General features: G+C 55.9%; 3 protein-coding genes across 12 annotated transcripts; 2 read left to right on the top strand and 1 right to left on the bottom strand.

Annotated features, from left to right (window-relative positions):
* Window positions 1-1,316: 1,316 nt before the first annotated feature.
* On the top strand, window positions 1,317-13,765 carry UBA7 (ubiquitin like modifier activating enzyme 7). 5 transcript variants are annotated; one of them, XR_010155199.1, is made up of 24 exons: window positions 1,317-1,560; window positions 1,645-1,813; window positions 1,909-2,043; window positions 2,124-2,230; window positions 2,554-2,644; window positions 2,749-2,884; window positions 3,086-3,183; window positions 3,276-3,422; window positions 3,837-4,019; window positions 4,201-4,308; window positions 4,461-4,541; window positions 4,621-4,776; window positions 4,865-5,030; window positions 5,110-5,315; window positions 5,414-5,478; window positions 5,568-5,751; window positions 5,829-5,903; window positions 6,158-6,341; window positions 6,849-6,931; window positions 7,205-7,297; window positions 7,367-7,581; window positions 9,150-9,242; window positions 9,318-9,418; window positions 9,879-10,107. XR_010155199.1 is itself a non-coding variant. In XM_063805783.1 (24 exons), exons 1-24 carry the CDS (start codon window positions 1,505-1,507, stop codon window positions 13,671-13,673), a joined length of 2,937 nt encoding a protein of 978 aa, XP_063661853.1. In that variant the 5' UTR covers window positions 1,317-1,504; the 3' UTR covers window positions 13,674-13,765. The 5 variants fall into 5 exon arrangements, 4 of the variants coding, with proteins under 4 accessions (XP_063661853.1, XP_016796602.2, XP_016796603.2 ...); XM_063805783.1 differs by lacking the exon at window positions 9,879-10,107 and adding an exon at window positions 13,646-13,765 and having other exon boundaries at window positions 7,390-7,581; XM_016941113.4 differs by having other exon boundaries at window positions 7,390-7,581.
* Window positions 10,286-12,100, bottom strand: INKA1 (inka box actin regulator 1). Its single transcript, XM_001166131.8, has 2 exons — window positions 11,873-12,100; window positions 10,286-11,135 (listed from the first exon to the last, which is right to left on the bottom strand). Exons 1-2 carry the CDS (start codon window positions 11,927-11,929, stop codon window positions 10,329-10,331), a joined length of 864 nt encoding a protein of 287 aa, XP_001166131.1. The 5' UTR covers window positions 11,930-12,100; the 3' UTR covers window positions 10,286-10,328.
* CDHR4 (cadherin related family member 4) lies at window positions 13,718-24,558 on the top strand. Of its 6 annotated transcripts, none has more exons than XM_063805797.1 (20): window positions 13,718-13,852; window positions 15,505-15,559; window positions 15,886-16,076; window positions 16,167-16,329; window positions 16,406-16,497; window positions 18,257-18,367; window positions 19,246-19,349; window positions 19,528-19,664; window positions 19,912-20,095; window positions 20,191-20,344; window positions 20,590-20,683; window positions 21,284-21,487; window positions 21,568-21,707; window positions 21,979-22,129; window positions 22,216-22,436; window positions 22,680-22,822; window positions 23,331-23,387; window positions 23,489-23,576; window positions 23,822-23,849; window positions 24,397-24,558. In XM_063805797.1, exons 1-20 carry the CDS (start codon window positions 13,718-13,720, stop codon window positions 24,456-24,458), a joined length of 2,514 nt encoding a protein of 837 aa, XP_063661867.1. In that variant the 3' UTR covers window positions 24,459-24,558. The 6 variants fall into 6 exon arrangements, 4 of the variants coding, with proteins under 4 accessions (XP_063661867.1, XP_063661865.1, XP_009443785.4 ...); XM_063805795.1 differs by having other exon boundaries at window positions 23,819-23,849; XM_009445510.5 differs by having other exon boundaries at window positions 13,718-13,867.
* The last annotated feature ends 105 nt before the right edge of the window (window positions 24,559-24,663 follow it).

The raw sequence follows: 24,663 nt of genomic DNA, 5'->3' as shown, positions 1-24,663 counted from the left end.
TGAGGCTGCAGTGAGCCATGATCACACCACTGCACTCCAGCCTAGGCAACCAGAGTGAGACCCTGTCTCAAAAACAAACAAACAAACAAAAACTACTTTAACAGGGTGTGGTGGTGCACACCTCTAGTCCCAGCTACTTGGGAGGTTGAGGCAGCCGGATCACTTGAGCCCAGGAGATCGAGGCTGCAGTGAGCTGTGATTGTGCCACTGCAGTCCAGCCTGGGCAACCGAGTGAGACTGTCTCAAAAAGAAAAAAAAAAAAAAAAAAGGACTTAGCAGCACTATTCACAAATCCAAAAGTTAGAAATAACCCAGATGTCCATCAACAGATGAATGGATAAACAAATTGTGGTATATACATATAATGGACTATTATTCAGCCATTAAAAAGAATGAAATATTGATACAGGCTATAAACTCTATGAACATTGAAAACATTCTAAGTGAAAGGAAATAGACATAAGAGGTCACATTTTGCGATTCTTTTTTTTTTTTTTTTTTTTTTGAGACTGAGTCTCACTCTGTTGCCCAGGCTGGAGTGCAGTGGCTCGATCTCAGCTCACTGCAACCTCCATCTCCCGAATTCAAGCAATTCTTCTGCCTCAGCCTCCCGAGTAGCTGGGATTACATGTAGGCATGCACCACCATGCCTGGCTAATTTTTGTACTTTTAGTAGAGATGGGGTTTCACCATGTTGGTCAGGCTGGTCTTGAACTCCAGACCTCAGGTGGTCCGCCCGCCTTGGCCTCCCAAAGTGCTAGGATTACAGGTGTGAGCCACCACGCCCGGCCACATGTATGGTAATTATTGAATGTGTTTGGTATGTTCGTTGTGGGTGATGAAATATTTTGGAACTAGATAGACGTGATGGTTGAACAACACTGTGGATGCACTAAATGCCACTGAATTGTACACTTTAAAATTGTTAACTTTATGTTACATGAATTTCACCTAAATTAACAACAACAACAAAAAAGAACTTAAGACAGCACTTGGTTTGGCTATTACGTAGTTTCGTGACAAACAGTGGTCCATCTCCCAGAGAACTGGCCCCAGGTTCCTAAGAAGGCAAAAGGAGACACAGGACCTCTCTGCACTATTTTTTTTGCAACTTCTTATGAGTCTATAATTATTTCAAAATAAAAGTCTAAAAGGAAAATAAGAACATGTGTGAATGTGGCTGCCCCATGCCTCCCACCCCAGAGACTGATCACCTCTTGGGAGTCCTGGAACTCATCCCAGGTTTTAGACCCTGAATGGCCTGTCTGGGGCTGGCGTCTGGAGGCAGGATCAGGAGCCAGCTCAGAGCATAGTTTAACTTTCACTTTTCTTTTCTCCAGAGGAGCCAGGAAGAGAGCTGTGACCAGCAGCGTCCCTTATTCGCTTGGCCTTGGTTCCTGTTTGCACTGGCTACAGCAGGGCACTGGCCCCTACTGTCACCGCCACCTAAACAAAGACCCTATCTCTGAGCGCTGCAGCCTACTGTTCAGCCCCAGGTTTGAGGATGGATGCCCTGGACGCTTCGAAGCTACTGGATGAGGAGCTGTATTCAAGACAGCTGTGAGGCCCGAGGTTGGGGGTGGAGAGTGGGATGGTCTTCAGACCTTGATCTACAACTGCTTGCCTTCTGCTTCCCATCCACAGGTATGTGCTGGGCTCACCTGCCATGCAGAGGATTCAGGGAGCCAGGGTCCTGGTGTCAGGCCTGCAGGGCCTGGGGGCCGAGGTGGCCAAGAACTTGGTTCTGATGGGTGTGGGCAGCCTCACTCTGCATGATCCCCACCCCACCTGCTGGTCCGACCTGGCTGCCCAGGTAAGTGTCCTGGGGGGCTATGGGCTGCCAGACCAAGGTGGGGGCACGGCCCAAGACGAGTGTCTTTGCTCAGGCTGCACTGGCTCTCTCCCTAGTTTCTCCTCTCAGAGCAGGACTTGGAAAGGAGCAGAGCCGAGGCCTCTCAAGAGCTCTTGGCTCAGCTCAACAGAGCTGTCCAGGTCGTCGTGCACACGGGTGACATCACTGAGGACCTGCTGTTGGACTTCCAGGTCAGCTCAGGCCTGCAGCCCTCAAGAGCAGGAAGGGCTGGGCAATGGTTTTGGCCTTGCTGATCACTGTGTCCACCCAGGTGGTGGTGCTGACTGCTGCAAAGCTGGAGGAGCAGCTGAAGGTGGGTACCTTGTGTCATAAGCATGGAGTTTGCTTTCTGGCGGCTGACACCCGGGGCCTCGTGGGGTGAGTAAGACTGCCTGCCCAGCCTACCATATTACAGCCAGCAACTGGCCTCATGCTGTCCTCAGCTCCAGGCTTGCTCCAGTGCCCCTCCAACCAGCCTCAGGTCTATCCCAGCATGCCTTTCTGATTCTGGTCCCCAGTCCTGCCCTCTGGTTCCTCCAACCTAGCCTCCAGACCTGCTCCAGTAACCCTCTCAAATTCTAGTTCCCAAGCCTCTCCTTGCATTCCTTTCCCAATTCTGGCCCTCTGGCCCTGCCCTAGTATCCCCTATCCTTAAGTACAATCTGTAAGCCGCCTCAGTGACCCCTACCACCCCATCTCAGGCAGTTGTTCTGTGACTTTGGTGAGGACTTCACTGTGCAGGACCCCACAGAGGCAGAACCCCTGACAGCTGCCATCCAGCACATCTCCCAGGTGGGTGCTAAGCTGTAGGCATTCACCTGCTGACCAAGGAGAGGCTGCCAGGGCCTGTGGAAGGCAGGTCCAGGCAACCCTGAGCCAAGCCTCCTCCTACCCAGGGCTCCCCTGGCATTCTCACTCTGAGGAAAGGGGCCAATACCCACTACTTCCGTGATGGAGACTTGGTGACTTTCTCGGGAATTGAGGGAATGGTTGAGCTCAATGACTGTGATCCCCGGTCTATCCACGTGCGGGGTAAGCCAATCCCATTCCAATTCCAGGCGCAGGGCCCAAGCCTCCACTGGAAGTGAGCACAGCCTGGCCCTTGGGATGGGTTTTTCTCCCTCCACCTTCTACAAGGTGCAGCAAGGTCTGGGACACAGATGCAAGATAGGATGGGGTGTGGGAACTACTCAGGCTCAAGGATCATTACTGACTAGACTGGAACTCCCTCAGAGGATGGGTCCCTGGAGATTGGAGACACAACAACTTTCTCTCGGTACTTGCGTGGTGGGGCTATCACTGAAGTCAAGAGACCCAAGACTGTGAGACATGTGAGTGCAAGTGCATCTGAGGTAGGGGAGCTTGGTCGCCTTGAGGGGCCCATAGCATTCTGGACTAGACCCTGAGCCAGGTGCCCTTGCAGAAGTCCCTGGACACAGCCCTGCTCCAGCCCCATGTGGTGGCCCAGAGCTCCCAGGAAGTTCACCATGCCCACTGCCTGCATCAGGCCTTCTGTGCACTGCACAAGTTCCAGCACCTCCATGGCCGGCCACCCCAGCCCTGGGATCCTGTGAGTAGTCCTGTTGCTCCCACCCCCAGCCTCTGTCATTTATTGGGGTCCCACCTGCCAGAGGCAACAATGACCATTCACAAATCCAAGTTTGATCTCCCAACACTGCAGCCTTTAGAGTAGAGACTGGTTCCATGGAAATGCCAGGCACACATCCTGGGGACTCCTGCTACACCCTGACCCCTCAGATCTGTGCTGGAAGCTGCACTCACATTAGTGAAGCCTCCTGGACTGCTGTCTGGTACTGGGCATCCTCTGGTGGTGCTGTGCAGGCTGGCAGCAGGGCCAGGCCTTCCCACCCAGGCTTCTGCTTCCTCTTCTGTGGAACAGGGTAGATGGAGGGTGGCTGGAAGGATTTGAGTCAGGAGTAGAGCTCAGGCTGGGGCTACTATGCCCACAGAGTCCTACCAACAGGTTGATGCAGAGACCGTGGTGGGCCTGGCCCGGGACCTGGAACCACTGAAGCGGACAGAGGAAGAGCCACTGGAAGAGCCACTGGATGAGGCCCTAGTGCGGACAGTCGCCCTAAGCAGTGCAGGTGTCTTGAGCCCTATGGTGGCCATGCTGGGTGCAGTAGCTGCCCAGGAAGTGCTGAAGGTGGGCAGAGGCATAGGTGTGGGGGGTACTGGGAAGATGTGGAGATCAGTGTGTGTGTCAGAGGGCACCCAGCGCTAGAGAGCAGCCCTGGAGCCTTCACCAACCTGGGTGAAGCCTCCAGCCAGGATCTGAGGGGGGTCAGGAGGTGGCAGGAGTGCCCAGCCTGAAGTGCTGCCCCTAGGCAATCTCCAGGAAGTTCATGCCTCTGGACCAGTGGCTTTACTTTGATGCCCTCGATTGTCTTCCGGAAGATGGGGAGCTCCTTCCCAGTCCTGAGGACTGTGCCCCGGTGAGAGCCTGGGATAGGGGTGCAAGCCTTGTCCAAAATCAGGACTAGGGGAGAAGCATGAGGAATGCCCTCCAGGTCCTGATTCAGAAAACTCAGTATAAGAAGGAGATGCAGGCCAGTAGCCATCACTGACCCCTGTCTCTGTCCCCTAGAGAGGCAGCCGCTATGATGGGCAAATTGCAGTGTTTGGGGCTGGTTTTCAGGAGAAACTGAGACGCCAGCACTACCTCCTGGTGAGCTGTGGGGTGACACTGGGGGTGCCTTTGGGAGAGCCAGCCCAGCCCCTCTGGCTAAGGCTGTTCCTGCCAACAGGTGGGCGCTGGTGCCATTGGTTGTGAGCTGCTCAAAATCTTTGCCCTAGTGGGACTGGGGGCCGGGAACAGCGGGGGCTTGACTGTTGTTGACATGGACCACATAGAGCGCTCCAATCTCAGCCGTCAGTTCCTCTTCAGGTCCCAGGACGTTGGTGTGAGTGCTGACCCCTCTCCACACTCCTGCATCCCAGACCGTCCTCCCATACAGCTTCCCACCCAACATCTTCCTGCCTTCTTCCCAGAGACCCAAGGCAGAGGTGGCTGCAGCAGCTGCCCGGGGCCTGAACCCAGACTTACAGGTGATCCCGCTCACCTACCCACTGGATCCCACCACAGAGCACATCTATGGGGATAACTTTTTCTCCCGTGTGGATGGTGTGGCTGCTGCCCTGGACAGTTTCCAGGCCCGTGAGTGCTTGACTTCGGAGGTCAGTCCCTTGCCCACAGCTGTGCCAGTCCCACTTCTGACCCACTGCTCCCTTGCCAGGGCGCTATGTGGCTGCTCGTTGCACCCACTATCTGAAGCCACTGCTGGAGGCAGGCACATTGGGCACCTGGGGCAGTGCTACAGTATTCATGCCACATGTGACTGAGGCCTACAGAGCCCCTGCCTCAGCTGCAGCTTCTGAGGATGCCCCCTACCCTGTCTGTACCGTGCGGTACTTCCCTAGCACAGCCGAGCACACCCTGCAGGTAGGAAGCACCCTGGAGACTCCCACCCCACCCAGCTCAGCCCTCAGCTGCAGACCTGTTCTCCACCTGACACCTCATTCTTCCTCCCTCCTCCACAGTGGGCCCGGCATGAGTTTGAAGAACTCTTCCGACTGTCTGCAGAGACCATCAACCACCACCAACAGTAAGGCCACCAACAGAGGCAGATGGGAGTCCAGGGCTCCAAGCATGAGTCTGCAGGACTCAGTCTCACACTTCCTCCTCTCTCTGCAGGGCACACACTTCCCTGGCAGACATGGATGAGCCACAGACACTCACCTTACTGAAGCCAGTGCTTGGGGTCCTGAGAGTGCGTCCACAGAACTGGCAAGACTGTGTGGCGTGGGCTCTTGGCCACTGGAAACTCTGCTTTCATTATGGCATCAAACAGCTGCTGAGGCACTTCCCACCTAATAAAGTGTGTGGCTAGGGGTTGGGACGCTGGGGGCTCAGGGGGACCAGACTGAGCCCAGCAGCTTCTACTTACCTACCTAGGTGCTTGAGGATGGAACTCCCTTCTGGTCAGGTCCCAAACAGTGTCCCCAGCCCTTGGAGTTTGACACCAACCAAGTGAGTGGGATTCTGTAGGGAGCTCCAAGATAGAGATGTGGCCCCTCAGAGCAGAGGTAGGCATTTCTGCATTCTGCAGAGATGCACAGATGCCCAGAGAGAGCCATGCTTGTGCATATATGGGTGTCTACATGTGAGGCAAAGGCAGGCACTCAAACAGATCCACAAATGGACAGTGACCCCCACCCCATGCACCCATACATGGGTGCTCACTCGCACCCATGCCTCTGTTCCTGCTCTTGGTCTGGCTGCAGGACACACACCTCCTCTACGTACTGGCAGCTGCCAACCTGTATGCCCAGATGCATGGGCTGCCTGGCTCACAGGACTGGACTGCACTCAGGAAGCTGCTGAAGCTGCTGCCACAGCCTGACCCCCAACAGATGGCCCCCATCTTTGCTAGTAATCTAGAGCTGGCTTCAGCTTCTGCTGAGTTTGGTGAGGCTCCTGGCCCCGGCCCCTCATGCTGTCTTTCAAAGGCCTGAACCTGTCCTGTCCTCAGCCTGTGCTGCAGAAGGAAGATAGGGCCTAGGGGATCTACAGCCAATTTGCTACCTCTCAGGCCTCCTAACCTCACTCCTCCATAGTTTCAGGCTTATCCTCTGGTCCCTCAGTAGGTCTTCTCCCTGCTGCCTACCCCACATCCCAGTTCTTGTGGCAGATTCTTGGCAAAATAAATAAGTAAATAAATAAAGTCCATTGGTTCCTGGGGAGTGTCTAGCTATGGCCTGCAGGTGAGGACAGGGTCACAGAGGTCATGAGCACACATGGGTGAAGACTGGGGCTTCTAGAGGGGAGATTGTAGCATTAATTAAGGGGGCTTCTTGATTTGATCAGGGAATAGTAAGTGACAGGCTTGGCAAAGACCAAGAATAGGCACAGGGCTCCAAGAAGAGTGCAGGAGACAGGGGCTAAGGACTGCCTCAACATCCCCTCCCCTGACAGGCCCTGAGCAGCAGAAGGAACTGAACAAAGCCCTGGAAGTCTGGAGTGTGGGCCCTCCCCTGAAGCCTCTGATGTTTGAGAAGGTGGGTGCCCAAGTGGCAGTGAGGAGTGGGGCTGGGGAGTTTGTGGAGAAAGGTCAGGAGCTAATAAGGTAGTTTTGGAGCCCCTTGGCCTGAATTCTCCCAGCAAGACCCTGGAAGCAGCTCACATTCCCTGAACCTCAGCCTGTCTGATCAAGAGGAGATGTGGGGCAACCCCCCGACAGAACTGTGTGGAGACTTGTGCAGTGACACGCAGTGGGCCATGGTGAGGGGCACAGCTGCAGTGTTAACACTACTTTGACTTGGGCCTTACAGGATGATGACAGCAACTTCCACGTGGACTTTGTGGTAGCGGCAGCTAGCCTGAGATGTCAGAACTACGGGATTCCACCGGTCAACCGTGCCCAGGTAACCCCACCCCTTGAGGCTTGGGCCTGGAGGTGGAGGGCAAACTCTGGCCCTACGCCTTGGGCCCAGACCAAATCTCTTGTCCTTGGCAGAGCAAGCGAATTGTGGGCCAGATTATCCCAGCCATTGCCACCACTACAGCAGCTGTGGCAGGCCTGTTGGGCCTGGAGCTGTATAAGGTGGTGGGTGGGCCACGGCCTCGTAGTGCCTTTCGCCACAGCTACCTACATCTGGCTGAAAACTACCTCATCCGCTATATGCCTTTTGCCCCAGCCATCCAGACGGTGAGCCCATGATACCCCACCCTTAGCCCTACTAGGCCTGGGTTTCCCCTGCACCTGCCCATACAGGCCCCAATCTAGCTGCCGGCTCTCACTGAAACTCAGACTGTGCAGAAGTCCTGAAGACTCCCTCCAGCCCTCTTCCTGCTATGAAGCCAGGCTGGGACCTGTCAGACACAGGAAGCAGCCGTCAGCCATCCCCACCCCCAATCCTCCAAAGCCCAGGATCTGGGGGAGCTGCAGCTTTAACTCATTAGTGGAGCCAGACATCCCCCGCAGTCCCCTCCTTCCTTGGAGTACCCCTGAGGGGTAGGTAGTGGGGAGGGGACCAGGGCATCAGCCCCAGAAAGAGTCTAGCTTCCCCCTGCATGGTACGGGGGCCCTGGCCTACCTCCTACAAGCTGAGTTAAAAGGTAATAGGCTTGCCACTAGAGGTGTGGGGTCTGCAGCCCTGAGTGTATTTGTGTCACAGTTGTGAGTGCAACTGGGGTCTGGGCATCCCCGGAGTGTGGGTATGGAAGGAGCAAGTTTGCACATCTGTGCATCAGATGGGAGTGCAGGGCTCCCATCTTCCTGTGTCCTCAATGTGGGCATGCATGGAGATGCATGTGGGCACACGTGTGTGTTCCTGGGCTTGTGGGCATTTGTGTTCCTGTGACTGCAGCGCTGTGAATGCCTCCAGCCTTGTGCCCAGGCTCTGCAGTTGGCATTTCCTTGGGGCAAGGATGAGGGTAGAAGGAATGCCCTCATGAGGGGAGAGGGCAGAGGTCATGGGCCAGCACTGGGTTTCTGCTGAGCAGCCTGGGGTCCCTCTGGACTAGCACACAGAGCCCCTTTGTGAGGCACCCTGCCTCTAACCAGCATACAGGCTGCCTTTGTCCACAGAGTGAAGCGGGTGAAGGAGAAGCCCCCATCTCACCTCTAGCCTAGTCTCAGCTTGACCCCAGTGTGTTTTCTCAGGAGCTGATAAGCACCCCCTGTCCTGGTCTCTAGATACCTGCCAGCCATCCTTCTGTCCTTAGCTCTAGGTCCCAGAACCCCAAGACTCTTGGAAGGAAAGAGGGGACAGGAGGAGGAAGCCTCTATGCATTGTATCCCTGCTGGGGTCTCTGGGACAGTGGGGCCCTGGTGGTCACTGTGCCCTTTGCCCCTGTGTCCCAATGAGTAGCCCAAGGCACTGGCAGTACATACAAGATTGGGGGACAGGATGTGCACCCCAGCTCCCAGCCTTGTCTTTGAGGAACAAGCAGCTTTATCAGAGGCTGCAGGGGCCCTGCTCTGGGTTTCCTCAGGAAGCACCACCCCCTCATCCCCCACTCTCACAACTGGCCCATGTGATGGATTGTCTGTTTCCCTGTGCGGGCCCCATAGCCCCATTTCCTGTGCTGGCCCCGGCCTGGACGGGGAGGGGGCTGAGACTCTGGGCCCAGATCCCACCTCCCCCCCGCCCCCCACCCCCTGGCTCCTGTTTCCTGCTAGTCCAGCTCTTCCCCTAGGAAAGGCTGCTGGTAACTGGGATGGGGGTTGGGGGGAGGTAAGAAGTCTCTGACTCCTCCTCTACCTCATCCCAGTTCCATCACCTGAAGTGGACCTCTTGGGACCGTCTGAAGGTACCAGCTGGGCAGCCTGAGAGGACCCTGGAGTCGCTGCTGGCTCATCTTCAGGTGTGTCCTGTTGCTACCCCAACCCCCAGGCTCAGCCCAGCCCGGCCCAGCTGGTGTCTGACCTTTCTCTTCTAGGAGCAGCACGGGTTGAGGGTGAGGATCCTGCTGCACGGCTCAGCCCTGCTCTATTCGGCTGGATGGTCACCTGAAAAGCAGGCCCAGCACCTGCCCCTCAGGTGAGCCCACTTGGGGCTTTAGACAGGCCCCACCAGTCCCTGGAGGCTGGGGCTAGGGACCACACTGCCTTTTGTCTTCCCAGCCCCATTCTGGGCCCCTCACACCTTCCCAAGCATTCTTTCCCCAAATGGAGCCAGCAAACAGGCTGGAGGTGGGGTGAGGGCCGAGAGCCTGAGGAGGAGTCTTCAGGAGCTGCCTATTTGGCCAGCCCCACGGGCTCCCCACATGCTGCACAGCCCCCCTTTCACAGCCCACTCCCAAGGGACCCATAGCTTCCTGCCTCCTGCTTGCCTCATCAGCTGCTCCTAAAATAGTTTCAGATGCTTCCTGTCTTGAGCAGCTCCTGCTCCTGGCTTGGGCTCCTGACGGCCTGCCAGCACCCTCTCTAGTCCATGCCAGGCTGCCTTCTGCTTGCCACGGCTCACCTCTCCAATCTCCCCTAAACCCCACCCCCACCAGGGTGACAGAACTGGTTCAGCAGCTGACAGGCCAGGTACCTGCTCCTGGGCAGCGGGTGTTGGTGCTAGAGCTGAGCTGTGAGGGTGACAAGGAGGACACTGCCTTCCCACCTCTGCACTATGAGCTGTGACAAGGCAGCCACCCTGTCACCTAGCTCAATGGAGCCCCGGATCCCAAGCCCTGCACCGTAAGCCCACAGTAGGCACTCAATAAATGATTGTTAAAGGAAGGCATTGCGGAGAGGACGGACGATAGAAAACAGTGCACTAATGCACACGGGTGTGACATGGGCATGACAGGGACCTTCACACAGAGAAAAAAAGCTCTTCAGAAGATTTGTCTGCCTGGGCAGTGCCTCACAGGGCTGGGGCTGCCTCTTAGTGCCTCAGGGGTATGGAGCCAGGACAGTCTAGAAAAAAGGCTTTTATTGTCCCAGGCTGGAGGGCAGGGTCAGAGGTAGCTGACATCATTGCAGATGATGGGCTGGCGGCTACGACAGCTCATGAGAGCTGCAAAGCGTGAGACATCCGCAGGCAGTTCAGGTTCTGGGCGAGGTGGGCATGACAGCCGCTTTCCTGCCATAGCTGTCCGCCGAGCCCTGGCCAGCCGGCGCCGAAGCTGCTCAGAGAGGCCAAGCAGGAACTGAGGGGGCCGAGCACGGGCACGGTGCCCACCTCCGTCACCCCCTTCACTCCCTGTCTCAGGCAGCTCCATCCAGTTGTGCACCAAGTCAGCAAAGCAATTGTCCCCTAGTACCAGGGGCTGGCGACTGCGACCCCTGTTCAGTAGGGCTGCTGTCCAGTCCTCTGCTTCCAGTCCCTGCCAGTGCTCCAGGCAGGCGTCTGGGGTGGACTTGGGCCGTGGACGGTGGACAGGTGGTACACTGGCTACAGGGGCCCTGCTGGGCATGGGGAGGCCACTGACTGAGAGGCGCTGCCTACGAAGGGGCTGTGCTGAGGGTGCTGGGCGCTGGGATACAGGCAGTTCTTCCTCTCGCCATGTGCTGCCTGACACCTCCGAGAAGCCAGAGTCCCAGTCCAGGGCATGCTCCCTGGGGCCTCCCAAGGCTGCATCCCTGTCTTCTGTCACCACTGCTTCCTCCTCCTCCTCTTCCTCCTCCTCCACACAGCAGACTGAGTCCTCTTCCAAGGCACCCGAGGCCCTAAGCTGGTGGCTGGGCTGCACATCTGGGCCAGTTTGGGAGGTTGGCTTCAGGGGACCAGGCATTGAGGGTGAGCCTGTGTCCCGACCACACAACTGAGGGGAAGAGAGGGCAGAAGTCGGAGAGGTATCACTTGTCACCAGGCCAGCCCAGAGAACAGAGGGTCCAGGAAGGTTAGATAGGCCTGCTGGCCTGGGCAGCAGGGTGTTAGTGAGCACAGGGCAGGCATAGGGGTGCTGGCACTCGAAGCTGGTGTGGTTCTCATCCACCGACCTGGTGGCAGTCTGGCAGGCTGCAGCATGCAGGGCCGGGCAAGTCGGCACCCGCCACCAGGGCGGGCGGGCAGGCAGGCAGGGTTGCGGGCCTGAACGGGGAAGTAGGTCCTGCCCAGGACTGGAGGGGCATCCCGTGCCTATTGGGGGATTCAGCTCCCAAAGCCCAAAGCGTCTTTCACAGAAAGAGCGCTTGCTAGGTGAGGGGTAGAGAAGGGAGGCATAGGCCAGCCTGAAGTAGGGGGCGTTCACAGCAGCGCCAGCACCTCGTTAGTCCCTTGCCGCCCCATGCCCCGCCCCCAAAGAAGTCCCCCTTCCACTCTCTCCTCCCGCGCCGTTCCAGCAGCACGGCCAGCTGGATGCTGTTATCTGATGCTCAGCTCAGTTCCCAACCGTCCGAAACCCGACGCGGGCCATCTGAGCCATATGCGCCACGCCGCCCCCACCCCGCCTCGGACCGGCACGCTGGAGCCACCCCGCACCCGTCTGTTGTTCCGGCCGGGCGGCAGCCTGGCATCCCGCACGCGTCCTCACTAACCACACCCGCTCCCGAGCCTCACCAGTTCCCAGCGGAGCTGGCTAAGGAAGCTGTCAAGCCGAGCGCTGTGCATGTCCATGCCAGGGCCCCCACCGAACCTACTGGCTCCTCTTGGAACCCCGGCGGAGCCGCGCGGAGAGGGCTGGGAGGGCCGGCCAGCGGCGCCCTCAGCCTCCGCCTGCCTGCGCTACTCCTCGCTCTCCGTAGCTCCCGCCGCCGCCGCCCCGACATCTGGCAGCCTTGCCCCGCCCCGGCCCCGCGGCCAAAGGGGGCGGGGCTAAAATCCGGCGTCCCTCCCGACTCCGCCGCGGTTCTGGGTGGGAAGGGCGGGGTCATAACTTGAAGCCGGACAGGGTCGGTACGGGGACCCCCGAGCCCCCAGACTGTTGAGTGGACCCTGCGTTTGCTGCGTGACGCAGGACAGGTCGCCTCCGTGCGGGGGCCTCATCCTCCCCGTTTGTTCAATGGTGAAATAGCGGTCCCTCCCACGGGGCGCCGTGCTGCGCCCGCACATAGGCAGAGCACCCCGGATGGTCGGACCCAGAGAGGTTGTGGACCCTCGGGGCCTGACCCACGGGACCCATTCATGAGGCTGGCCTTGGCACTCCCTGAACGGGATGGAAGTGGGGTTCAGCCCGTCTGAGGACTCAAGAGAGGGCGGGACTTTGTGGCAGCGCACCGGCGGGGCCTCAGCCGCGTCCCAACCGAGCTAGACGGGACTGCCCTCTAGTGGGGAGTGCTTGGCTAGTCGCGAGTCCAGTGGCGACGCGCGACCGTCGGCATTCCCTCTGCCGGTACCAGGTGCAGACTGAGGGTCGGTGCTGAGGCTGCTCTATCAACACAGGCTAGGCTCAAGGGTAGTGTAGCTGCAGACAGACTGGACATACTAGCAACAGGAAAATACCAGGGAATGAGGGCCGTGGGCTAGCTTGGGGAAAGTCAGTCTCACAGGAGGTGACATCAGGATGCAATCAAGAAGAGGGGCATTCTGGCCGGGCGCGGTGGCTCACGCCTGTAATCCCAGCAGTTTGGGAGGCCGAGGCGGGCGGATCACGAGGTCGGGAGATCGAGACCATCCTGGCTAACATGGTGAAACCCCGTCTCTACTAAAAATACAAAAAAATTAGCCGGGCGTGGTGGCGGGCGCCTGTAGTCCCAGCTACTCCGGAGGCTGAGGCAGGAGAATGGCGTGAACCCGGGAGGCGGAGCTTGCAGTGAGCGGAGATCGCGCCACTGCACTCCAGCCTGGGCGACAGAGTGAGACTCCGTCTCAAAAAAAAAAAGAAAGGAAGAAGGAGGAGGAGGAGAAGGAGAAGAAGGAGAAGGAGAAGAAGGAGAAGAAGAACATTCTAGGCAGAAGGAGCAGCCAGGGAAAAGACCCCGAGGGACAGGAGCTGGACAGGGCCAAACATAAAGAAGGCCCAGGTGTCTGTGATTGGTGGTGGTGGCAGGAGGGGAAAGGTCAGCAAAACCAGGCTCTAACGGCCTTAGAGCAGAATCTGGGTTTTGTTCTTGGTGTGATGAGGAGCAATGGGGGCCTTTGAGCAGGAATGACCTGGGCTAGCCCTTGTTTTGATAATCCCAGCTGCTTTCAGAAAAGGATTCTGCAATAAGAGTGGAAGTCCCTGCCTTCATCCAGGCAACGAAGGGGAGGGCCTAGGCCTGGGCAGGGCAGGTGCACTGAAGGGGGTCACTTTGGGGTATGTTTTGGAACTAAAATCAAGTCTTGCTGATGCATGGATGTGGGCAGGAAAAGAGGCATCAAGCATGACTCCTACATTTCTGGCATTAACAGCTGGTTGGATGAAATTGCCATAAACTGATCTGGGAAAGACTGGAGAAGAGTGGGTTTGGAGAGGAAAATCCAATGATCATTTATGGACACGTAACCCTTGAGATGCCTGTTAGACATCCAAGAGGAGTTGCAGAGTCAGCTGCTAGGTGTATGACTCTGGACTTCAGGAGAGAGATCAGCACTGGAGCCTTGGATCTGGGAGGCATAGTGAGTAAATGGATGGTATGTAAGGCCATAGGCCTGGATAAGGTGGGGTGGGAGGAAATGAGTGTAGTCAGAGGGAGACAGCAATCGGGACTGTGCCCTGGGACATTCCATGAGGTGGAGGTAGGGGAGATATGAAGCAGAACTATCAAAGAAGCTGAGCAGGAACAGCCAGGAGAAATCTGAGAATGTGGGGACTCAGGACCCAAGGGGAGCAAGCATTGAATGCTGCCTAGGCAGTGAGGGTGAAGAACAAACCACTGGATTCGGCAGTGCATAGGTCATTGGGAACCCTGACAAAGGGCAGTTTTGTGTAGAGAGGGACAAGCCTGATTAGAGTGTGTGGAGAAGAGAGTGAGGACTGAAGAACTGGAGATGGCAAATAAAGACAACCGTTTTTTTTTTTTTTTGAGACAGGGCCTCACTCTGTCACCCAGGCTGGAGTGCAGTGGCATGATCTTGGCTCACTGCAGCCTCGATCTCTGGGGCTCAAGTGACCCTCCTGTCTCAGCCTCTCAAGTAACTGGGACTACAGGCATGTGCCACCACACTCAGCTAATTTTTTTTTTTTTTTTTTTTTTTTTTTTTTGTAGAGACAGGGTTTCACCATGTTGTCCAGGCTGGTCTCGAACTCCTGATCTCAAACGATCCTCCTGCCTCAGCCTCCCATACAGGCATAAGCCACCGTGCCTGGCCAGAAAACTTAAAAAAACTGACATATAAATACAATAAATAGACAGATCTCAAAGTTACAGCCCAGTAAATGTTAAAATCTGTAGACACTTGTGCAGCTGCCACCCAGATATAGAACATCCTCAGCAAGTCCTGGATGCCACCTGGTGCCCTATCCAATTGATATTCCCAACGGTAACCAGTATTTGTATTTCTATCATAAAGGATTCCTTTTGCTTGTTGGATGTAGACAACTTTTTTTTTTCTTTTTTCTTTTTTTTTTGAGACAGGGTCTTGCTCTGTCACTCAGGTTGGAGTACAGTGGCACAATCATGACTCACTGCAGCCTCGATCTCTTGGGGTTCAAGCAATCCTCCTACCTCAGCCTCCAGAGTAGCTGGGACTACAGGCCTGGATCACCACACCCAACTAATTTTTTGTAGAGATGGGGTCTCACTTTGTTGCCCAGGCTGATATTGAACTCCTGAGCTCAAGCGATCCTCCCACCTCAGCCTCCCAAAGTGCTGGGATTACAGATGTAAGCCGCCACACCCAGCAAGTTTTGAGAGATTTTGTTGACGATTGGGCTCATTTTTTATAGGCAGATAATGTTCTAATGGAGGGGGTCCAGCTGGAGTTGAGACTCTGTGGGGTAGCAGGTCCTGGGCCAAATTTTCCTGGGTGCTGTGCTTGCTCTATCTCCACGGATTGCATGACCAGTTTCCTCATCTGAACCTTAATCCTCCTCCCCTTCCATGCCCTCAGAGTTGTAATGAATGGGGGCAATGGAAAATGGGATATTCTGAGCCTCTGGAAGCCTGCCAGAGGTCTAGAACTCAGTCACCAGGGATGGGTGGGGATAGAATCTGGGAGGCCCAGGAGTCCCGTCTGCCCAGCTATGTTTGAGCAACTGACCTGGCAACAGGGTGAGTCAGACAAACAGCCTAGCTTTCTGAAGCCTCCTCTGCTGTCTGTGTCTTCAGGTCATCATGGTGCTGCTCAGGCTCCTCGTGTTCCTCTTTGCTCCGGTGGTCTCTGGTGAGGAGGTGGTGGGTGGGGGAACCGTAGTTTTCCCTTGGAGTCCTGACCCTTCCCAGATAAGCTACCATGGAGGACAGGGATTGGGGGAGAGGTAGGGAAGTGTAAGAATCTGAACCCCTGGCCCTCACCCCTTCTCTTGGCCACTTCCTCAGTCAAGTTCTCACTCCCCATCTGTGAAATGCTGGATGCTGGATACAAGGAAAGGCCTTAGCTGCTTGGCCCCATGGCATGGCCAGGCCCTGTGGCAAAAGGATAGGACTATGCTAGTATGTGTGGTTCCATCAGCCTGGGGGCCTCCAGCCTGAATTCTCTGCTCTTCACAGACCTCTGCAGCCTGCCCTGCTTTATAAATGTCTCTGAGAGCCAGGGGCCTGGCACAATCCTTCAGTTTTTATCCTTCAACTGCTCCTCCTACATGCCCACACCCACCCTGGAGTTGCTCAATGTCCAGCCACCCACCACCTTCTTCAACCCACCCAGCTTGGCCAGGTGGCAAGGGACCTATGTGGGCAAGGTACGGTCATGTGTACAGCTGGGGACTGTGGGGGCACAAGGGCAGACCTAAAATTTCCAAGCCCCACATGGCACTGTCCACCCACCCCAGTTGACCTTGAGCAGCTCTGCTCGGTTGGATGCCCTGATGGTGAACCACTACAAGCTGCAGCTGAAGTTCACATGTGGCAACCATGTGATGGAGGGCTCACTCTCTGTGGATGTGCAGCGGGACCTTAGCCATATCCAGTGTGCTGGTCAATTTGCCAGCCCAGGTGAGGCCAGGGGCAGCCGGCAGGGTGGGGGCAGGCATGGCCTGAACAGATCCTCCCTGACCTCCACTCTGGCCAGCTGGGGAAATGATTCAGGTGCCAGAGACAGTCACACCTGGGGCTCGGCTGTACACTCTGCTCCTCCCAGGCCTAGAACTCCACGGAGCGCAGGTAAGCCCAGAACATGGGACGGTGGGTGACAGGATGGGGGTGGGGGGATGGAGATAATAAATTAACCCCCACCTGGCCAGGCACAGCCTGAAGAGGAACCTTGCAGCAGAGGCATAGATGAGCCTCTACATGATGTATGTTCTTGGAGAGAGCTGCTGAGGGCTGCTCACTCCCCAGTGACCATGGCTGTTCCCACAGGACATCTCAGGGGCTGAGTTCTTTTTTTTTTTTTTTTTTGAGACGGAGTCTTGCTCTGTCGTCCAGGCTGGAGTGCAGTGGCGCAATCTCGGCTCACTGCAAGCTCCACCTCCCAGGTTCATGCCATTCTCCTGCCTCAGCCTCCCGAGTAGCTGGGACTACAGGCACCCGCCACCACGCCCGGCTAATTTTTTGGTATTTTGTAGTGGAGACGGGGTTTCACCGTGTTAGCCAGGATGGTCTCGATCTCCTGACCTCGTGATCTCCCCACCTCGGCCTCCCAAAGTGCTGGGATTACAGGCATGAGCCACCGCTCCCAACCAGGGGCTGAGTTCTTTCAAGATCTGCTATGTGTTCTCAGTTCTTTATGACAATTCTGTATCATTTCTGTAATCAAAAAAAAAAAAACATGTAAGTAATGGCCAGGCACGGTGGCTCACACCTGTAATCCTAGCACTTTGAGGGGGCTGAGGCAGGTGGCCTCAGGAGTTCGAGACTAGCCTGGCCATCATGATGAGACTCTGTCTCTACTAAAAATACAAAAATTAGCCAGGCGTGGTGGCGTGTGCCTGTAATCCCAGCTACTTGGGAAGCTGAGGCAGGAGCATCGCTTGAACCCAGGAGGTGGAGGTTGCAGTGAGCCAAGATTGTGCCACTGCTCCAGGCTGGGTGACAGAACAAGACTCTGTCTCAAAAAAAAAAAAAAAAAAAAGTATTTAAAAACAGTAACTGGCTTAAAAGCAAAAAGGATTGAGGACTGCGGCCAGGGCTTGGGCTAGAAGTCAGGAAGCCCAGGCTGGGATAAGGGTCAGTGGTGAAGCATGAGAAAACTGGGTGTCAGGCTGGGCACAGTGGCTCACACCTGTAATCCCGCATTTTGGGAGGCCGAGGCGGGTGGATCACTGGAGGTCAGGAGTTCGTGACCAGCCTGGCCAACATGGCGAAACCCTATCTCTACTACAAATGCCAAAATTAGCCAGGCGTGGTGGCGGGCACCTGTAATCTCAGCTATTCGGGAGGCTGAGACTGAAGAATCACTTGAACCCAGGAGGTGGAGGCTGCAGTGAGCCAAGATTGCGCCATTGCACTCCAGCCTGGGCAACAAGAGTGAAACTTTGTCAGAAACAGAAAGGAAGGAAGGAAGGAAGCAAAGAAGGAAAGGGAAGGGAGGGAAGGAAATTAGCCGGGTGTGGTGGCACAGGCATGTAATCCCAGCTATTCAGGAGGTTGAGGCCGGAGAATCGCTTGAACCCAGGAAGTGGAGGTTGCAGTGAGCTGAGATCACGCCACTGCACTCCAGCCTGGGCGACAGAGAGAGACTCTGTCTCAAAAAAAAGAAAGAAGGAAGGAAGGAAGGGAGGGAGGGAGGAAGAGAGAAGGAAAGAAAGAGAGAAAGGAAGGAAGGAGAGAGAAGGAAAGAAAGGAAAGAAGGAAGGAAGGAAAATAAATTGGGTGTAGGCAGGTGCCTGCTGGGTTGCTGGAGGGTTGCTGCTGGGTTGTCGATGGGGGTGCTCAGGGCACTGGGGGCTGAATGTGGTTGCCAGCATCTCTGTTCTGTCAGATGAGCATTATCAGTGCCCAGGACCTGCCACACTTCCCTGGACCTTTCTCCATCAATGAGCAAGGTTGGCTGCAGGCACCATCCCAGGGCCTCCTAGGCCAGGCTCAAAAGGTGAGCATGACCTGGAATCTGAGGGTGTTTATGGATTGGGTAGAGTGCCTACCTTTTAGAAATTTGTTTATTCTTGGCCTCCTTGGCCTCCTTGACTAATACTGACTCTCTCAGACCTGGACCTGCTGCTGCATGCTGTCTGTCCTCCCCCCTTAGCTTGGTTCTGTGCTGGGCTCTGGAGTTCTAGAAAGAAGAGGAATCCCTCTCTCTGGGAATTCACAAGCCCTCTAATAGAAAGAAAAGTGTTTAGGGCAATCACACAGTAAGAGAAAGTCCTGGGTAATGGCCAGGCACAGTGGCCCACCCACATAATCCTAGCACTTTGGGAGGCCAAGGTGGGCGTTGTCACCTGAATTCAGGGGTTCAAGACCAGCCTGGCCAACATGGAGAAACCCCGTCTCTACTAAAAATACAAAAATTAGCTGAGCATGGTGGCGCATGCCTGTAATCCCAGCTACTCGGGAGGCTGAGGCAGGAGAATTGCTTGAACCCAGGGGGTGGAGAGGTTGCAGTGAGCCAAGATCATACCACTGTGCTCCAACATGGGCAAAAAAAAAAAAAAGTTCTGAGTAAAATGGTCAGTGCAGTCTGGAGGTGGCTTTCAGCAATTCTAAGATGATAATTCACATTGTCAATGATTCAGATATCACTCTTGGGCTGTTTGTATCCTAATGGAATAATTGATGGCCCAAAGGTATGGGGCTTAAAGGAATACTTGTCAGCAGAGTGACAGGTCATGGGGATCATGGGGAAGAGTGGAAGTTGAAGATCCTTTTGGAGATCCTAAGTGAGGTTGCCTATTTAAGGGGAGGACTGGGCATAGACAAAGAGGTGGACACACACAATCTGGCTCCTTTTCTGTTCTGGGTGCACCACAGGTCTTCCAGCTGCAAATCTCAGTGTCCTTTGGACAAAGGCAAAGCTGCCAAGGGATGGTGATAGTGAAGGTTTTGCCTGTTCCCTCCAGCCAGGTCTCCTTCCTGTAAGGCTCCCCTACCCTGGAACAGTGAGGGAGGAAGGGCCTAGCCCCAGGGAATCAGGTAGGGTGAGGCTGCTGGAGCTGAGTCCCAGCCCTGACAGGAGGGGGCCCAGGGAAGGAAGCTGTGGACCCACAGGTTGAGCAGGAATGGGCAGGAACCAGTGCCCCCCTTTTGGTCCAGCGAGCAGGCTCAGAATATCACCATCCCTGAGAACCTGGCCCCCGGTAGTGAGGTGGTTCAGGTCCAGGCCCGGGGTGTCGACCTGCACTATGAAATCCTGTCTCCGGTGCCCAGCCCACTCTTCGCCATTGGTCGTGGTGAGAGGTGTTGGGGGGTGGGGGCAGGTACTGGGATGCCTCTGTGGCTGGTCCAGAGGTGACCCATAGTACCTCTTCACCTTCCTGTTTGGGGGCCTGGTCTTGGAGAAGGCAGCAGGAGGGCCAGGCTCAGCGGCCTCCTTTGCCTATGGATCTGGTGGGCTGGCGGGAGTGGGACTGAGCTGGGAGCGGGGCTGATCTCTGTGTTCCCTGACCCCTGACCTCTGTGTTGTCTCACCCCATGCAGCAGACGGTGTGGTCCGGACCACCACGCCCCTAGAGTTAGCTCGCACCTCAGGCACCGCGGTCTCCAGGCTGCAGGTGAAGGCCTTTGAGCAGGGCCGGCCGTGGGCCAGTGCCAAGCTCAATCTCACCATGAATGTGCAGCTGGTCAACCTCTGGCCTCCACGCTGCCTCCCAGCGCTTCTGGTGTGAGTACACGGGAACCATACTTGGGCTGCTGGGGTCAGAGCCATGACTCAGGGTACTGCCAGACTCCTGCGTTGCTGCCACTGCATACTCTCAGGTCCCAAATCCCGGAGACTGCACCTGTGGGCACCGTGCTGAATACTCTCACTTGCGAAGATCCGGACTCTGTTGGTGCCACCCTGGACTACAAGCTGTGGTTCCGCAGCTCTTCCAACCCTGCCAGCCTCTGCCTTTATGACAGAGTCCTTGAGGTGCCCAGCCCCAGCTCCCAGACCCACTTGCAGGGTGCTTGCAGTGGGAAGGGGTGGGTGGGCCAAGGGTCTCTGAGACCATGGGAGTGGGGGTGGAGGGATGGCTGTCGAGCCAACCTGTGTTGCAGTCTGGAAAACAGGATCCAGGCAAGATATTTGCGGATGCCCTGGCCTACAGCAGCCCCGTGTGGCTCAGGGCTCTCTCAGGCCCTGGCTGGACCTCACTTTCTAGCCCCTTTGGCTAGGTGAATGCCACACTGGACTGTGACACTCCTGGAGCCTGCTTCCAGCATGCAGCCTCCATCCTGGTGCTTGATGGTGGCCAGCCCCAGATGACCAGTGAGTGACCACACCCGGCCTGGACACCCAGGACAAGGCTGTTCTGTCCTCCCGCTTCCCATGCTCAGGACAGGGTCATCTCTCCTCCTTCAGAATCCAGTAGGGCAGGGTTGTCACCATTTCAGACCCTGAAGATATATCTCTTAGACCCCCAGCAGGGGAAGGCTTCTGCCCTCCCTTTAGACCCTCTCACTCTCTTTTTTTTTTTTGAGATGGAGTCTCGCTCTGTCACCCAGGCTGGAGTGCAGTGGCACGATCCTGACTCACTGCAAGCTCCGCCTCCCGGGTTCACGCCATTCTCCTGCCTCAGCCTCCAGAGTAGCTGGGACTACAGGTGCCGGCCACCACGCCCGGCTAATTTTTTGTATTTTCAGTAGAGACGGGGTTTCACTGTGTTAGCCAGGATAGTCTCGATCTCCTGACCTCGTGATCTGCCCGCCTCAGCCTCCCAAAGTGCTGGGATTACAGGCGTGAGCCACCATGCCCAGCAGACCCTCTCACTCTTTAGACCCCCAGGGCAGGGCCCTGTCTCCCTCCTCAGACCCCCAGTTCAGGGATAGTTACCCCAGGCCAGCTCCTTGACTGCCAAATGACTTCCAGCTGAGGTGCCGGTACTGGTGATGGTGACACCCATCAACGAGTTCTCCCCAGCCTGTGCCCCTCGCACGTTCCGGGTTCAGGAGGATGCGGCGCCCCACACTCTACTGGGCTCCGTGGTGGGCACGGATATGGATTACCCTCATGACAACATTGAGTACTACACCCCTGGTGGTCCTACCACCTTTGCTGTGGACCGTCTCAGCGGTACATCCACCCCAGGGCTGAGATGGAAACGGGGAGCCAGAGTTGGCCCTGCAGGCTGAAGCTGTGGTCTCCCCCTCTAGGGGAAGTTCACCTCCTGGGACCTTTGGACTATGAGCAGCAGAGGCTGTACAGGCTCACTGTCCTTGTGATTGACCATGGCCAAGACCAGAACCCCAACCATCACCGCTCAGGCTCCTGTACCATTACCATCGAGGTTGAGGTAATTGTGTCCTAAGGCTTTGGAAATAAATACTTGGAAAGACAGGAGTTCAGATTGCCCTGTGGTATTCTGCTTTTCCACTCTGTGCCTTGGTTTCTTCCACGAGTTGGCTGGAGAAGAGTGGGGCCTAATTGAAAGCTCTGGAGCCTGTTGTGTGATGCCTTGATCACTTGATGCCTAGGCTACGGCTGTGGTGAGAAGAAGTTGAGGGGCTGGCTCAGAGGTTTAGGGAGTGGGTTCCACCCACTCCTAACCTGGTTCCTTTCTGCAGGATGTGAACGACCATGCCCCCGAGTGTGAGCCCCCATTTCAGGAACTCACCATCTATGCTCCTCTGGGCCGTAGCGTGGAGGTGACCAAGGTGTCATGCCGGATCCCTCAGGAACCACAGCGCCTGACCTACTCCTATAGCATCGTGGGAGGTAGGGTACATGGGCACCACCAGGTTGTGAGTGAGGGGCAGGCCAAGGCCAGCAATGGTCTCTTCCTCCTGTCATTCTGCTTTCAGGGAATAGCCAGAACCGATTCATCCTGCAAGGGGCCATCCTGGTGCACAGTGACCTTGTGTTGGGGCCGTTCTGGCCAGAGCAGCCCCGTACCTATGAGCTACTGATCTGTGTGGCCGATGCAGGCCCCTCCACCCCTCACCTCAGCACCACAGCCACCATTATTGTGCATCTAGTTCCCCGGAGGGCCAGCACAGTGGCCACCAGCACCCACAGAACCATAGTGAGGAGGCTCTTTGGGCCCTCAGCAGGGTGGGAAGGGTGGACCTTGGAGAGTGAGGAGACCCAGTTTTTCAGGTGGAACTATGGGGAAGGCAGTTCAGAGGGAAGCGCAGAGTGCGGAGAGCCCAGCAGTGTTGAAGAGCAAATCATGGGTGTGGGGTGGCTTAGCCCAGGGAGGGGTTGGAAGGCTGGATGGTCAGGGCATTTTGGCAAGGCAGTGGTGAGGCTGTGGCCTCCTTTTCAGGTACCCTCAACGATGACACCCATGCTCGTGACAGACACAGAGGCTTTCTGGCAGCCACAGCCCTGGTTTGTGGTGGTGTTGACAGCAACTGGTGCTCTTCTCCTCTTGGCCCTAGGCTGGCTTCTTGGCAGGCTCCTCCAGGGGTAGGGATCCTATCCTTGTGCTCCCTACTTGCCCCCAACCCACCTATGGACCCCAGTTGTGATGGGTGGTTTCACCCAAGATTAGATGACAATGCCCAAGTAGGTGGGTGACGAACTGATATTGAGGAGGGCTACTCTCCCTCCAGAGGTCTTTAGATTAGGGTCAGAGAGACACTGGGAGGAAGCAACTTCCATCACCGGCAGAATCCAGTCTTGGAATGGGAGGAGGGTAGATAAGCTCAGGGCTTGAAACTGTGAGTCTGTCATACATTGGGCATTTACCCCTATTCCTGACTTCTGCCCTCCACTGGAAAGCTTTCCTGCTCCTGTAGACTCTGAAGTTCCTTGTGGACATAGGACTGAGCCCAGGGAAAGGGGATGTAACAATGTGGGCACTGCATACAGACATTGGTTGTTCCCAATATAAAGGAATGGGTGAATGGTGCTGGTTCCTGGAGCCAGTAGGCCTGCTGCCCTCACTGCTTCGTTACTCCTCCTGGCATTTTAGGTTGGCCCAGCTGCTGCAAGCACCCAGCAAACCAGCCCAGGCTTTGCTGCTAAACAGGTCAGTCTCCTTTGCATACTTCTATGCCTGGGAGCCCATCTCTTAAACTCAGGTTGGGGCCCAGAGCCTTGCCCTGTACTCTTGCTTGTACTTTGCCCCAGCATCCAGGGAACTGAGGGATCCATCGAGGGTTTCATGGAGGCACCGAAGATGGAGATGTCCCAGGCACCCAGCAGTGTCATGAATCTGGTATGTCAGCTCACCATCTCAAGTAGTGGGCACCAAGGGTGCTTCAGAGTACTCCCCTGCCCCCTCCAAGCCTTTTTTCCCATGCCCCTTTTCCCATGAATGGGTATCCTTGTGGAAATGCCCACACTAGCACCATCAGAATGGAGGAGGCAGGTGGGGTTCTGGCCCCCTAGGGGCAGGCCTTCATCTGCTCCCCTGTGGGCAGGGTTCAATTCATTGCACCTTTTTTTTTCTTCCCTCAGCAGCATTTTGATGGCAGAGCAAAGGACTCCCGTGAGTCCCCCTCTTCCTAAACTATTCTCTGCCTGGGCCCTCACCCCATCTGAGTATCTCCTCCTCTCTTTACCCCATCTCAATATCTCCTCCTACTCCCAGGAACCCACCATCTATCTGCTTTTTTCCTGAATGGGGTCTGCTCTCATCCCCACTCACTCTTCATCCATCCTTTGCCAAACGTCTAGGGGGTCAGGAGATGACTCATATCTGGTCTGGTCTCTGCCCACAACGGGAGGAGGGATGATGGTGAGGGGAGAGGCCCCCAGATAGTCCAGTGTCACCAGTGATTTATGGGAGAGTAATCTGGTATTGCCTTAGGGAAGCTGGTGTCCAGTGTTGGAGAATCAAGGAGGCTTCCTGTGCATTTGAGTCAGAGTTGAGAGAATTTGCTGAGAAGGGAGGGAGGGGACAGGTTAGATTCCAGCGAAGGTGGGATGTCACACTGAGGGTCCTGGAGGAATAATCTCCTACCCTTAAGTAAGGGGGAGGGAGGCAGTTCTTCTGGGGCCAGCAGCACCCCCTGCTCTCCTCTCTCTCCTACCAGTTTTAGGTACAGGAAGAGACTACCTGTTTAACACACACACAGGAGCCCGGCGCTGGCTCTGAGGCCAAGTAGCTGTCTTACTATGTGTGGAATTTCTTTTTCACACCATCATGGGCTGTATTTTCAAGTTGATTCATAATAAACAAAATTACAAAAAGAAAAGTTCTAGCCTTGTAGCCAACGTGTGGGAGAAGCTCTGAAATCTGTGCCTCCTTGTTCTCACTTGGACAACTCCCTACCTTGTGAGCAGACTCTAGGGAGCAGTAA

Source organism: Pan troglodytes, chromosome 2 (genome assembly GCF_028858775.2).
Source record: "Pan troglodytes isolate AG18354 chromosome 2, NHGRI_mPanTro3-v2.0_pri, whole genome shotgun sequence".
NCBI lineage: Eukaryota > Metazoa > Chordata > Mammalia > Primates > Hominidae > Pan > Pan troglodytes.
Note: the sequence above shows the minus strand (reverse complement) of the source record. Positions and strands in the feature narration are given on the sequence as shown.

Coding starts and splice junctions, on each gene's coding strand:
- INKA1 (XM_001166131.8), bottom strand. CDS start 11,929: ATGGACATGCACAGCGCTCGGCTTGACAGCTTCCTTAGCCAGCTCCGC. Junction 11,136..11,872: donor GCCAGCTCCGCTGGGAACTG/GTGAGGCTCGGG, acceptor TCTTCCCCTCAG/TTGTGTGGTCGGGACACAGG.
- CDHR4 (XM_063805796.1), top strand. CDS start 13,718: ATGATCATTTATGGACACGTAACCCTTGAGATGCCTGTTAGACATCCA. Junction 20,096..20,190: donor TGCCTCCCAGCGCTTCTGGT/GTGAGTACACGG, acceptor GCATACTCTCAG/GTCCCAAATCCCGGAGACTG. Junction 23,388..23,488: donor CAGGCTTTGCTGCTAAACAG/GTCAGTCTCCTT, acceptor ACTTTGCCCCAG/CATCCAGGGAACTGAGGGAT.
- UBA7 (XM_016941113.4), top strand. CDS start 1,505: ATGGATGCCCTGGACGCTTCGAAGCTACTGGATGAGGAGCTGTATTCA. Junction 2,645..2,748: donor CCATCCAGCACATCTCCCAG/GTGGGTGCTAAG, acceptor CCTCCTACCCAG/GGCTCCCCTGGCATTCTCAC. Junction 5,316..5,413: donor CAGCCGAGCACACCCTGCAG/GTAGGAAGCACC, acceptor CCTCCTCCACAG/TGGGCCCGGCATGAGTTTGA.